This window comes from Sinohyriopsis cumingii, chromosome 10 (genome assembly GCF_028554795.1).
Source record: "Sinohyriopsis cumingii isolate HCF-2022 chromosome 10, ASM2855479v2, whole genome shotgun sequence".
Classification (NCBI taxonomy): domain Eukaryota; kingdom Metazoa; phylum Mollusca; class Bivalvia; order Unionida; family Unionidae; genus Sinohyriopsis; species Sinohyriopsis cumingii.
In genome coordinates, this window is record NC_142970.1 from 10,190,645 (window position 1) to 10,205,725 (window position 15,081).

Consider the following 15,081-nt stretch of genomic DNA (forward strand, 5'->3'; position numbering starts at 1 on the left):
GTTGCACATTGTCTATGTGTATGAATGTGATATGGACTACTTACATCTCCCTGTTCCAGCTGTGTAGATGTCTCCTCACTTAAATGCTGATTTGTTTGATTACTCCCAATGACTTCTGGGGCATTGTCATTTCCAGCTAGTATTAAAACAAGATGATATTAGCTATAGCATCACAACCATTACACTAAATCTGAAATAATGTAGTACTTAAAATCTACATAATCTAAATACTATGGTTACAATTGTCTATGAAAAACAGAATGACATCACAAACTGTCTTAACAAGTGTCTAGTCTTTTGCTAAATGAATGCACAATCATGGGATTTGTTGGGTGGATCATATATCCATACAATTACATATGGTATATCTAAGTTTTACTCATAAACACACACACACACACACACAGATATATATATGCCTAGCATTGACACTCAAAATTCAAGTTTACTGATTGATCGTATTTTTCCAAAAATGTCTTGAAATGATTTTCTTTTTTCTTCATGCATTATGGAAGAGAAGTGTGTCTGAGTAACAACATTTTCTGAAACAATTATGTTATACATGGATGACAAAACATCCAAATCTTATCAGTCTGGTATCCAATGATATGAGGAGGAGTAGTAATAAATGTTTAAGACTGCCGCCACAGTTGTCATATTGTACCTCAGATTGGCACAATTTTCATTCAAGACTAATTACGTGTTATAAGACGACTGCCACAGTTGTCATATTGTACCTCAGATTGGCACAATTTTCATTCAAGACTAACTACGTGTTATAAGACGACTGCCACAGTTGTCATATTGTACCTCAGATTGGCACAATTTTCATTCAAGACTAACTACGTGTTATAAGACGACTGCCACAGTTGTCATATTGTACCTCAAACTGGCACCATTTTCATTCAAGACTAGCTACATGTTATAAGAAGACTGTCAGTGAAAGCTACATGCTGATATGACTATCTGTTCATAACCTGTGTTGATAACAAGATCTTCAGGATCATATCCGATTGCACCATTTTTATTTAGGACTAATCAGACATCAGGATAAGTCTTCTGGTGAAAACTCCATGTTAACGTGACTTTTCACTTAAGAGGAGTAGCAAAAATAAAAGTTTCATTATGACTGCCATGGCAGCTATAATGGATGAAATATTAGCATTTGTATTTACGGCAAGTAGACATCATAGGAAGTCTTTCAGTAACACTGCATTCAAGAGGATTAAAAATAACATGTCCACTCTGAATTGTTATATGGGCCAAATGTCTCTGGACCACTGATCCAGTCAAAGACAAATACATCATTATGGTCTATAGGAACTTAAATAGCAAAAATTGAGATTTTTCAGGCTTAAGACATATGATAAAAATTTGGTGTCAACACTAATGTCATCACCAGCTTCATTTTTTAGAGATCTCTCTTTAACTCACACTCTCGCCTATAGCTTGGTTTTTATTTTTGGATCCCAATGAGCATGAGTAATCAGAAATGTACCTGCCCAAAATTCTATTGTATTAATTCTATTCATGTTATTTATTAATGGTTATTTATAAATGGCTTAACTGGGCATATGCACATATGAATGTGTGTAATCTATAAAATAAATTGCACCTGGTTTTTAATTCCTTGGATATTTTTCATTCCTGTCTCATGTTTGAACCTCATTGAGCCATATAATTCAAATTTTCAAAAAAATCGGTTGGGGTATAAAACACTAATGGATGCAAGACAAAATTTGTGTGTGAGTTTCTCTACATTGAAAGGACATCCACTAGATGCAGTGGACTCTTTGTTCCTTGCCATGCATATCTACATCAATGGTATAAGGTGGGCGATAGCCCCCTGTGTATACATCAGTGGCACAGAGTGGGCAATCGACCCATGTCACATCCAAGGTACAGTGTGGGCAATTTACTTCATATGGATTGGAAAGTCTCCATCAATGGTACAGAATTGGCAATTGCACCATGTATTTATATCCATAGTATAGAGATGGAAACAGCCCTCTGTGTCTACATCAATAATACAGAGTGGGCAATCGCAAATCTACCGTGCATGTGTTGTATTATTGTTCTTAACTACTGAGTGAGAAACTAGTGGCAACAAGATTCAATGTCAGTAATGATTTGAATATTTTTAAAGGCTTTAAGGGGTTTATTATGTGTTTCTTTGGAAGGATTCTTCTTTATCATGCTATATTTTACCATAATCTGTATTTAATGGGTGATTACATTATGCTGAGATCCTATATCAGTTGGAGGCTATGACATCAGGTTGTGCTTTCATTATAAATTAGTCAGTTATTTAGAATGAAGAATTGATAAACTTTGTTAACATTAGTTTCAATGGTAGATGAACATCATTTATATGAAGCTTAGCATCCACACCCATTACTATCAAACGTGGTCAAAAAAAGAGTATAGCACCTTCAAATCCATTCGTATTTTGTAATGCAGCTATGACTGATGAGTGTGTGTGATTTGGATTTTTAACGTGGCTTTTAAAAAAATTTCAGTCATATCGCTACGATGTGTGCAGTGTGGCAGTTTAAAGTGATGTCTAGCACGGGGGTATCATGCCGCAGACATGTAGCATGATGTACCACCCAGTCACATTATCCTGACACCAGGCTGACCAGTCCTAAACCTAATCTCTTAATTCTGAGCGCCAAGTGAGGCAGCTGTTAGTACAATTTTTGTAAGTCTTTGCTATTACTCGGCCGGGGATCGAACCCACAACCTCCCGCATCCGAGGCAGATGCTCTAACCACTGGGCCACCCGAGCGGTGACATACATTGGAAGGACAGACATTGGGAAGACTGTCACTGGAAGGACATACATTTCGAGGAAAGATATTGGATGGAAAGATACTGGAAGGACAGACATTGGGAGGAAAGACATTGGAAGGACATACAATGGAAGGAAAGATATTGGAAGGACCAACACTGGAAGATAGACATTGGAAGGACTGACATTGGGAAGACAGATGCTGGAAGGACAGACACTGGATGGACAGGCACTGGAAGGAGAGACATTGGGAAGATAGACTTTGGAAGGACAGACTCTGGAAGGGCAGACATTGGGAAGATAGACTTTGGAAGGAGCGACACTGGAAGGACAGACATTGGGATGATAGACTTTGGAAGGACAGATACTGGAAGGACAGACACTGGAAGGACTGACATTGGGAAGATAGACTTTGGAAGAAGCGACACTGGAAGGACAGACACTGGATGGACAGACACCAGAAAGACAGACATAGGATGGACATATGTTGTTAAGAACACAAACTTATAAAGTGTCATACTACAAGGAAAAATAAAGATTGTTTTTTTTCTTACCTAACATTAATCCCATACAGTGCAAATTGAATTATTCGAAAGAAAAAAATTCTGATTTGTCAGATATATTATTTATTACAATCAAAGTCAGAAACAGCAACATTACCTTCTGCTTGTGTCCTTTCCAATTCATGTGATTTGTTTGTAATGATACAGAACTTTAATAACTTTATGAATTGGGTATCATTCCACTCAAGAATGTAGCGGGAAGACTGAATGAATGGAATTTTAAATAATTTAATGAAGGCAACTATTACCAAAATAATTTTCTTTCCCTGCCTGAAGAACAAGCGATAAAAAAGTTTTATAAAATGGCTTTAATAATTTAAATCCACGACATTGAGAAAATAGACATTGAAGATAGACACTGAGAAAATAGACATTTGAAGGACAGACATTGGGAAGACAGATACTGAACAGGCATAGAAGGACTTACATTGGAAAGACTGATACTAGAAGGACAGAAAGTGGAAGGGCATACATTGGGAAGACAGACTCTGAAAAATAGATTTTGGAATGACCGACATTGGGAAAACATACACTGGAAGGACAGACATTGGACAGACACTGGAAGGATAGACATTGGGAAGACAGACATTGGCCAGAAATTAGGACAGACATTGGAAGGACAGAAGCCTGAAGGGCAGACATTGGAAGGACAGACGTTGGAAGGATATATGCTGGAAGGGCAGACATTGGAAGAACAGACACTGGAACAACAGACATTGGGAAGATATACATTGGAAGGACAGACACTGGAAGGACAGATATTAGGAAGATCAGACATTGGGAAGATAGACTTTGGAAGGACAGACACTGGAAGGAAAGACATTGGATGGACAGACATTTTTGAAGGAAAGATATTGGAAGAACAGGCATTGGGAAGATATACATTGGAAGGACAGACACTGGAAGGACAGATATTAGGAAGATCAGACATTGGGAAGATAAACATTGGAAGGACAGATATTTGAAGGAAAGATATTGGAAGAACAGACATTGGGAAGATATACATTGGAAGGACAGAGTCACTGGAAGGACAGATATTAGGAAGATCAGACATTGGGAAGATAGACTTTAGAAGGACAGACACTGGATGGACAGACACCAGAAAGACAGACACAGGATGGACAGATGTTACTAAAGAACACAAACTTATAAAGTGTCATAGTATAAGGAAAAATTAAGATTTTTATTTTTCTTGCCTAACATTAATCACATATAGTGCAAAGTGAATTATTCGAAATAAAAAAAAAATTCTGATTTGTCAGATATATTATTTATTACAATCTAAGTCAGAAACAGCAACATTACCTTCTGGTTGTGTCCTTTCCAATTCATGTGATTTGTTTGTGAGGATATGGAGCTTTAATAACTTCATGAATTGGGTATCCTTCCACTTAATAATGTAGTATGAAGGCTGAATCAATGGAATTCTAAATAATTTGATGGAGGCAACTATTATCCCAAAAATTCCTTTTCCTGCCTAAAGCAGAGGCAATAAAAGTTTTCTAAAATGGCTTTAATAATTTAAATCCATGAACACCACCACATACACATACTCCAAATTAATTTACCTTGTTCATTTTGTAAAACCAATGCGTAGTGTTTGGGGCTGTTTACTGATATTTGAAATACTCTTGTGTTTGAAAATAAGTAATTACCTTCCACCTTTGGCTTTAATGTTCCTTGTTTCCAGCCTGAAAGCAGAAAGCATTATAGGTTTTATTGTCATTGTCAATACAGCTAGCAATCTAACATGCATTTTTGAATAATTCAATATTGGAACCTTATTTAGCAGCAAATTGGAAATAATAATGCATATAACGATTTAAAGATAGTTTAAATAATTTTTCTAATGCATAAAATACAACAAGAATAAAGTTAAAAATCCCATAAAGAAAAATGCTGAGATGTCTGGTACCATTCTTCATATTTCATCAGTCACATGTGATGACATAGTGATATGGGAAATAAAGGCATCACATCAAAAGTCAATCAAATGGAATTTGAAACACTGTAGGCCAGTTTTATAAGACGTTTAATAATGTAATTTGACACAAGACTTCTTCACTGGACTAACGTTTGACTAAAGAATTTCCAGAAATTTAGGATAAGACCATTTCTTCATATAAATTGTTAATATATATTAATTTAAAATAATTTTTGTCCCTGTACCCCAGTGCAATGGAAGTAACAAATTTCAGTACATGTATGGCAAATTCCAAAGTGCGATGTTGTTTTATCTTGAGAGCAGGTTGAAGCCACTCATTACCTTGATGGTGTGAACATTGGCCATTTTTTGGCTGCAGAATCATGATTTACCTTCTGTAACAGTGTAACAGATGGTGTCTGAAATCTTCTTTTCTTTATATCTGATTAAAAACGGCAATCTGTAATCAGCTGTATCCAAAATTCAATTCCACCAGATAGAAACATCAAGACATTTTAATGATAACGATGCTGGCATGCAGAAACTATTGAATGATAAGAAAGGCTCCAAAAACTGTTTTTGTGACAGCACTTTATCATGTAATAAGGTAAGAAGGCAGCCTTCAATAGCATCAATGGACTGTCTAATGCAATTGCAAGATCCATGGCTGAGTGACAAGGAAGAAAAAATTGCTGACAATTGTTCCCTTAATGCTAAATCTGAATCTGGCATGCAACAGAGTACAGACCATTCCCTTAGTGCTAAATCTGAGTCTGGCATGCAACTGAGAACAGACCATTTTTCTTCATCTTCTGACAATTCCTGTCTGTCTCACAATCAGCATCAATTAGACAAAGATATGTGCTGTGCACTAACATTATAATTAGTACAGTAGATACAAGGAGCCAGTCCACCCTTATGGCCAATATGGATATGCCAAGCTGACATATCCAGCTGTGTAAACAGATGTGTACCTTACAAAGACAGAACAATGAGACAGGCAGCACAACTTATGTCACAACAAGTACTTTAAGGGCTAAAATTTAAATCAAAATGCATAGACTATGTTTTGTATGCATGACTTTTGAACTTATATGCACAAAAATTGTATACAATTCAAGTAATTTCACACATGGCAGCATCTCTGCAAAATGAGAGAATGTTGGCATATATCAAAGTTACTTCCATGTACTGTAACTAAAATTTATTTAACAGTGAATGAATTATAAAATGTATAAAACGCAAAAAAGTTATCAGATATTTTTAACAACCAAATTACCTTTGCAATTCAGTAAATGTAAATGATAGTTTAGAGGCAATAGTTTTTACAGAGGTGCACATCTTGTGTAAGGCCAAGCTGTATACTGTCAAACACAAACTACACCATCAGTCACACACCAATATAAAGGGAATTAACAAATGATTACAACAATACACAAGATATTCAAGGTATATATTTTTTTAAAAAGAAGAGGATATCTAGTGAGGAAAATCTAGAAAATGATTTCCTTAATAAAATAAAACCATGAGGGTTAAAAACTGAATCAGAAACTTCACTGAAATTTCATGGCAGCTACAGTAACATTTTCATTAGAACAACACTAAGAATTCTCGAAATGAATACTCCATGCTGATATGACCTGCCATTTAGGAAGAGAAGTGATACAAAATTATCAAGGTGGCTGCTGCAGTGGATATACTGGATGTATGAGCAGTAGTTTTTTCATTTACGACTTATTCGACCCTGGGGTGAAAGTGTATGTAACGTTTCATGGCAATACTGCTACTAGTACTGTAGAGCAATAACAAACGTGTGCAAACAGACAGTCTGTTATGAGTCTATGCTCTTAATATAAGTAACAGAAAAGTGTGAAAAAACAAATTCCAACCCAGAGGAACTTCTGGACACACTAATAATATAAATTGATTCTGCTAGATCTTAAGTACGAATGAACAATCTTCCCAGTGACAGGATTATAGTATTATCTACTTGACCTCAGGTCACAATTAACATTTTCTTTAAAAAGAACATTACCTAATGGAAAAAACCTTCTGGAAAGTTCTTAATGTTTGCAAAGTAAATTGTTACTTATTATTAGAAAGTCTGTTACTAAAATTATAAGATATAACCTGCACAATGTCAGGTACACCAGGAAATTGTTGGGGAATCCAAATAACCTAGACCCAGACCCAGATATTAATAATGATCCTGATAATAAACTCATAAACATATATGAAAGGTTAGATATGTATTAGTTGTTTTACAGAATAAAATAAAAAACATTTCAAAAATCAACAATTCAGGTTAAGTATAGTAAAGATAATAAATTTGAATAAACTTGATTTTAGACAATGTAAAGTCCAATATACAAAATTACATTACAATAGCATATAATTAAATAATAAAGTTATAAAAAGTGAACTAGCAAACAATGCAGAATAAATATACATAACACAGATAAACAGTATGTTGGACAACAGACAATTGATGATGGAGAACAGACAGCTGTCCATCCCATAAGCTATGACCAACTGATCAAGACAATAAAATTACAGATTACAACATTGCACATAGTATATGGCACTTTTCAATGATATGATGCTTATAATGATGCAGCAGACTTTGTTAGCAGATTATCATGACTTTTGTTATGGCCAAATGCTGCCAACTTTGACTATAATTGCTCAAGTGGTTTACAAATAGTAATTACCGATGGACAGCATATGCCTAAAATTACAGATGATGCCTGACAGATGCAAGTACTTGCCACAGACCCATGACAAAAAAATCACATGAACATAAGGTCTTGTGAACTCATCAGCACCAGCTGTACAAAAAGCCTTTATGCCAGAGTACACTGCTTTTATCAAATTAAACCAATTACATTTTTGAGCTCTCAGTAAAATTATATTTTAAGTGTCTGCCTTTGATAGCAGATTGGCAAGATCTTTTATGGCAGAATGCTGCCAGCTTTTGGTAACATTCTTGTTGTAGTTTGTGATATGCTGAAAATAGCAACTACTGATTAATGGCACCTGCCTAATTATACATGATGTCAGCAACAGAACCATAATATGTCATGCTTATCGCCTGGTGACCTAACATAACCATAATGTAACATCATGTAAATGTACAACCTTGTGAGCTAACATAACCATAATATAGCATGTAAATGTACAACCTGGTGAGCTAACATAGCCATAATGTAACATCACATACATGTACAACCTGGTGAGCTAACATAACCATAATATGACATTGCATAAACATCTGACTGGTGGCCTAACGATAAACGAAAGTATGATAATTGCAAGGTGACAACATTTACAAATTCAATCTGGCCATGCTGTCAATTTAACTGCATTTGCTACTTCAACCACATGTAACTATATTAATTCAATCTGGGAACGTTGTCAATTTAATTGCATTTGTTGAATGGTACTTCATGTATGTGTACTGTTGTAATGTTGTCAATTTAAATCATGTATTTTCTTCAACAAACACATTGCATTACCATCTAACCACAGATTTCTTACATGTAAATTCGATTTAAAGATCTATCTTACAATAATTCTGTCTTTATGTCTGGAATCCCCCTTGCTGAATAATGACAACTGAATGAAACCAGTGATGTGAACAGTATAAACCAACCACTGGAGCGCATAACAAAGTTTATTTTAGACAGATCGGATCCAAAAATCTGTAGAAAATGTTTTAAGATCAGAATGAAAATTGAAAGATTCCCCCCCCCCCATGAAATCCATGTATAATTCTGGGAATAGACTAAAGAACACAAAAACACATCCCATGAAATCCATGTATAATTCAGGGACTAGTCTAAAGAGCAAAAACACACATCCAATGAAATCCATGTATAATTCTGGAACTAGTCTAAAGAACACACAAACATCCCATCAAATTCATGTATAATTCTGGGACTAGTCTAAAGAACACAGACACTTCCCATCAAATTCATTTATAATTCTGGGACTAGTCTAAAGAACAAACACACATCACATCAAATTCATGTATAATTATGAGACTAGTCTAAAGAACACACACACATCCCAACAAATTCATGTATATTTATGGGACTAGTCTAAAGAACACACACACATCCCATCAAATTCATGTATAATTCTGGGACTAGTCTAAAGAACACTCACACATCCCATCAAATTCATGTATAATTCTGGGACTAGTCTAAAGAACACTCACACATCCCATCAAATTCATTTATATTTCTGGGACTAGTCTAAAGAACACACACACATCCCATCAAATTCAGGTATACTTCTGGGACTAGTCTAAAGAACACACACACATCCCATCAAATTCAGGTATACTTCTGGGACTAGTCTAAAGAACACTCACACATCCCATCAAATTCATGTATAATTCTGGGACTAGTCTAAAAAACACAGACACATCCCATCAAATTCATGTATAATTCTGGGACTAGTCTAAACAACACACACACATCCCATCAAATTCATATATAATTATGAGACTAGTCTAAAGAACACTCACACATCCCATCAAATTCATGTATATTTCTGGGACTAGTCTAAAGAACACACACACATCCCATCAAATTCATGTATAATTCTGGGACTAGTCTAAAGAACTCTCACACATCCCATCAAATTCATGTGTTAATTCTGGGACTAGTCTAAAGAACACACACACATCCCATCCAATTCATGTATAATTCTGGGACTAGTCTAAAGAACACACACACATCCCATCAAATCCATGTATAATTCTGGGACTAGTCTATAAAACACACACACATCCCATCAAATTCATGTATAATTCTGGGACTAGTCTAAAGAACACACACACATCCCATCAAATTCATGTATAATTCTGGGACTAGTCTATAACACACACACACATCCATCAAATTCATGTATAATTCTGGGACTAGTCTAAAGAACACAGACACATCCCATCAAATTCATTTATAATTCTGGGACTAGTCTAAAGAACAAACACACATCACATCAAATTCATGAATAATTATGAGACTAGTCTAAAGAACACACACACATCCTAACAAATTCATTTATATTTCTGGGACTAGTCTAAAGAACGCACACACATCCCATCAAATTCATGTATAATTCTGGGACTAGTCTAAGGAACACTCACACATCCCATCAAATTCATGTATAATTCTGGGACTAGTCTAAAGAACACAGACACATCCCATCAAATTCATGTATAATTTTGGGACTAGTCTATAAAACACACATACATCCCATCAAATTCATGTATAATTCTGGTACTAGTCTAAAGAACACACACACATCCCATCAGATTCATGTAATAATTCTGGGACTAGTCTATAAAACACAGATACACCAATTCTAGGAGTAGTTTATAATTGTTTTCTTTTCACTTCTCTTTTTTAACATATAACAGCTACTCAAAGGTTTAATCAGTTTATATGTAAAAGGTGTATTTCATTTCTTCCCATGAAAATTAGAAAAGCATTAGGTACAGGTAGAGAAATCCTCTTTCAAATGAAATGATTGATATTATGTATTGCTATTATGTATTGCATATTGCTATTATGTATTGCATATTGCTATTATGTATTGCATATTGCTATTATGTATTGCATATTGCTATTATGTATTGCTATTAAAACAAAGAAAAATTGAATTTTCACCAGAACAATAAAGCTAGGAAAATACCCAACTTGGAAAAGGTTTTCCCTAACTGATTGCAGTCTTTTTCATATTACTCTAAGACATTTCAACTGATGTCAGTCTTTTTCAGTTTACTCTAAGCCACCTCATTCAATATTGATTACATCATCCACTGGTGTGCTTAATTAAGTACCCAATCCATTTACAGTCTATTCAATTATGTGCCTCGTTGTCATGTTATTAATCAAACCAAGCAAAACATGGTGTCGATTCTCTCTTGAATAAACAACCCATTTCAAGTGTTGTTTTTTCCACGGGGAATGGAAAGAAAAAAAACAATATGAAGCCATATATTTGTCCTTTCCATTCCTTCATTTTAAACATATAGATTGTGTCACTGGTTTAATCATTTGGTAATTTAAATATAATTTTCTGCTCTTGCTGTAAACATTACAAATGCATAAAGTAGAACTGTATTCTTTTACAAGAAATAATATAATGCATACGGTAGAACCATTCCCTCTTAAAAGAAATGACATAAATGAATGTGTTACAACTATCCTCTTTTACAAGAAATAAGTGCTATTATTAAAATGTATGTATACATTAACAAAGATAAAAATTATATTTTTAAATAGAATAATAAAGTCAGGAAAATAACCAGACTTAAATATTTGTCCTTACTAACCATCCATTCAGAAGAAGTAGTGCTACCAAGATTTTCAATTCTGCTGCTGTGGTAGACATGCAGGATGTGACTGTGGTAGGTATACATGATGTGCTGTGGTAGACATGCAGGATGTGCTGTGGTAGACATGCAGGATGTGCTGTGGTAGACATATAGGATGTGCTGTGGCTGACCTGACATGCAGGATGTGCTGTGGCTGACATGCAGGATGTGCTGTGGTAGACATGCAGGATGTGCTGTGGTAGACATGCAGGATGTGCGGTGGTAGACATGCAGGATGTGCTGTGGCTGACATGCAGGATGTACTGTGGCTGACATGCAGGATGTGCTGTACATGCAGGATGTGCTGTGGTAGACATGCAGGATGTGCTGTGGCTGACATGCAGGATGTGCGGTGGTAAACATGCAGGATGTGCTGTGGCTGACATGCAGGATGTGCGGTGGTAGACATGCAGGATGTGCAAACAGAACCATTTTCATCCATGATGAATTACAGCATGGAATGAATGTTTTGTATCATAGATCTTAAGCAAGGGATGAATGTCTTGTATCATAAGACTTGGGCATAGAATGAATTTATTGTATCATGAGACTTAAACATGGGATGAATGTGTTGTATCATAAGACTTAAGCATGGAATGAATGTGTTGTATCATAAGACTTGAGCATAGGATAAATTTATTGTATCATAAGACTTAAGCATAGGATAAATTTGTTGTATCATAAGACTTAAGCAAGGGATGTATGCATTGCATCATAAGACGTTAGCATGGGATGAATGTATTGCATCATAAGACTTAAGCATGGGATGAATGTGTTGTATCATAAGACTTAAACATGGGATGAATGTGTCGTATGATAAGACGTAAGCATGGGATGAATGTGTCGTATCATAAGACTTAAGCAAGGGATGAATGTGTTGTATCATAAGACTTAAGCAAGGGATGAATGTGTTGTATCATAAGACTTAAGCATGGGATGAATGTATTGTATCATAAGACTTAAGCATGGGATGAATGTATTGTATCATAAGACTTAAGCATGGGATTAATGTGTTGTATCATAAGACTTAGGCATGGGATAAATGTATTGTATCAAAAGATTTAAGCATGGGATGAATGTATTGTATCATAAGACTTAAGCATGAGATGAATGTATTGTATCATAAGACTTAAGCATGGGATGTATGTGTCATATCATAAGATTTAAGCATGGGATGAATTTGTTGCAGCGTAAGCCTTAATAGTGTAATAGTGATAGGACCGTTCAGGATGACGAGCAATAACAAGATTGTCAGATGACAGTCAACTCATGAATTCCAGATAGTTACATCACCTGGCTTTATGACAATATGACCCAGAAGAAATGAAAAGAGCAAAACAAACAAACTTCAGTTGAAATTTAAAAAAGAAAAAAATAATTATGGATGGGAATTTCATATATCATTGATTGGATAAAGTGTTAGACTGAGAAAAATATATACTTACATCCATCAGCAGACTGTTCCTGAAAGGTAAAGAAAATAACATTTTAAAATGTATCATTCATTGCTGTTTACATGCAACTATGTGTACAATTGCAACCCTCACTTATGTAGGATCAGGAATTACCAACCCTTGATGATATGAGATAAATGTAGAAATGTGATGTAAGGAATCTGCCATTTTTTCTAAGACTGATGATCCAGGCTAAATGTAGAGATTATGGTGAAAGGAATCTGCCATAGTTTTCTAAGACTGATGATCCAGGCTAAATGTAAAGATTATGGTGGAATGAATCTGCCATAGTTTTCTAAGACTGATGATCCAAGATAAATGTAAAGATTATGGTGTAAGGAATCTGCCATTTTTTTAAAGACTGACAATCCAGACTAAATGTAGATATTATGGTGTAAGGAATCTGCCATTTTGTTTTCTAAGACTGACAATCCAGGCTAAACATAGAGATTATGGTGGAAGGAATCTGTCATTTTTTCTAAGACTGATGATCAAGGCTAAATGTAGAGATTATGGTGGAAGGAATCTGTCTTTTTTCTTCTAAGACTGACGATCCAGGCCAAACGTAGAGATTATGGTGCAAGGAATATGACATTTTTTCTAAGACTGACGATTCAGGCTAAATTTAGAGGTTATGGTGGAAGGAATCTGCCATTTTCTCTAAAACTCACTATCCAGGCTAAATATAGAGATTATGGTGGAAGGAATCTGCCATAGTTTTCTAAGACTGATGATCCAGGCTAAATGACTTGTAGAGATTATGACGGAAGGAATCTGCAATGGTTTTCACACAGCTGATATGGGATAAATGTAACACATTAAGCAACATACGTCACATTATGTGAGGACTACATTGACATGGGGAAAACATTCATTGGTGGTCCTTTTTAAATTATATTAACGCTGCCATAAAATGAAGTGCAAGGATCTATTGATGAGTTTTTAAGGCGTGTGTTCTAACCTACCATATACATTAAAGAGTAACAAGAGTCCCTTGAAAGATCTATGGGCCAAGAGAAACTGTAGGAATTGAATGTACATGTAAGATTATTTCTTAATTTTAAATGTTACATGTTGAAACCATCTATGATATTCTTCAGCAAAAACATTTTCAAATTTGCTGCTCTGGTGAACACATGGATGTCAGCTTGGCAACATGTTTATTAGGACAAAGTAATACTGAATGTATGAATTACACCATTTTTAATTAGGACTTTGTGAAAGCCCCATGTCATCATGCTCTTCACTTCGGGAAGACTAATGACACCATTTTTATTTAGAACATTGTGAAAACCCCATGTCATAATGATCATCATTTGAGGAAGTCTAATGTATGAATGACACCATTTTTATTTAGGACATTGTCAAAACCCCATGTCATAATGATCATCACTTCAGGAAGACTAATGACACCATTTTTATATAGGACATTGTGAAAACCCCATGACATAATGATCATCAAATTCAGGAAGACTAATTACAACAAGACATTTAATGCAGTAGTCATGGTAGCCCTATTCAATATATGACTAGTACCATTTTCATTTAGGACCAACTAAGACTGAAAAGAAGTCTACAGGTGAAAATCCCATGAGGATATAGCCATCCATTTGTAGATGAGTAAACATAACTATTTACAAAATGTGACTGTCCATTATGGAGCAGAAAGAACATAATTTTCAAGGTGCCAGCTGTGGTGGCCAGACTGAACATTAGATTGGCACCATTTTCATTAAAACCAACTGGACATCATAAGATCTTGAAATCCCCATGTTAATCTCACTTTCTGCTCAGGTACATATGTACTAAGATCTTTAAGATGAATGTCCTGGCAGCTATTTTTGATGTCAGATTGGCATTATGTGTATTTAAGACCAGCCAGACATCATAAGAAGTCTTTTAGTGAAAACTCCATGCTGATTTGACCATCCAAGTAGTAGGAGTAGCAATTATATTATAAT

The 15,081-nt window shown here is 35.2% G+C and overlaps 1 protein-coding gene across 1 annotated transcript in view; it reads right to left on the minus strand.

Moving 5' to 3' along the window:
• The window catches only part of LOC149789587 (uncharacterized), a 102,458-nt gene that overhangs the window by 20,254 nt on the left and 67,123 nt on the right, over nucleotides 1-15,081 (minus strand). Inside the window, exons 9-11 of the mRNA XM_089972921.1 lie at nucleotides 13,112-13,130; nucleotides 5,010-5,045; nucleotides 45-136 (exon numbers count right to left, since the gene is read on the minus strand). Coding sequence (XP_089829047.1) covers nucleotides 45-136; nucleotides 5,010-5,045; nucleotides 13,112-13,130 — 147 coding nt within the window. The remainder of the gene's footprint in view (nucleotides 1-44; nucleotides 137-5,009; nucleotides 5,046-13,111; nucleotides 13,131-15,081) is intronic.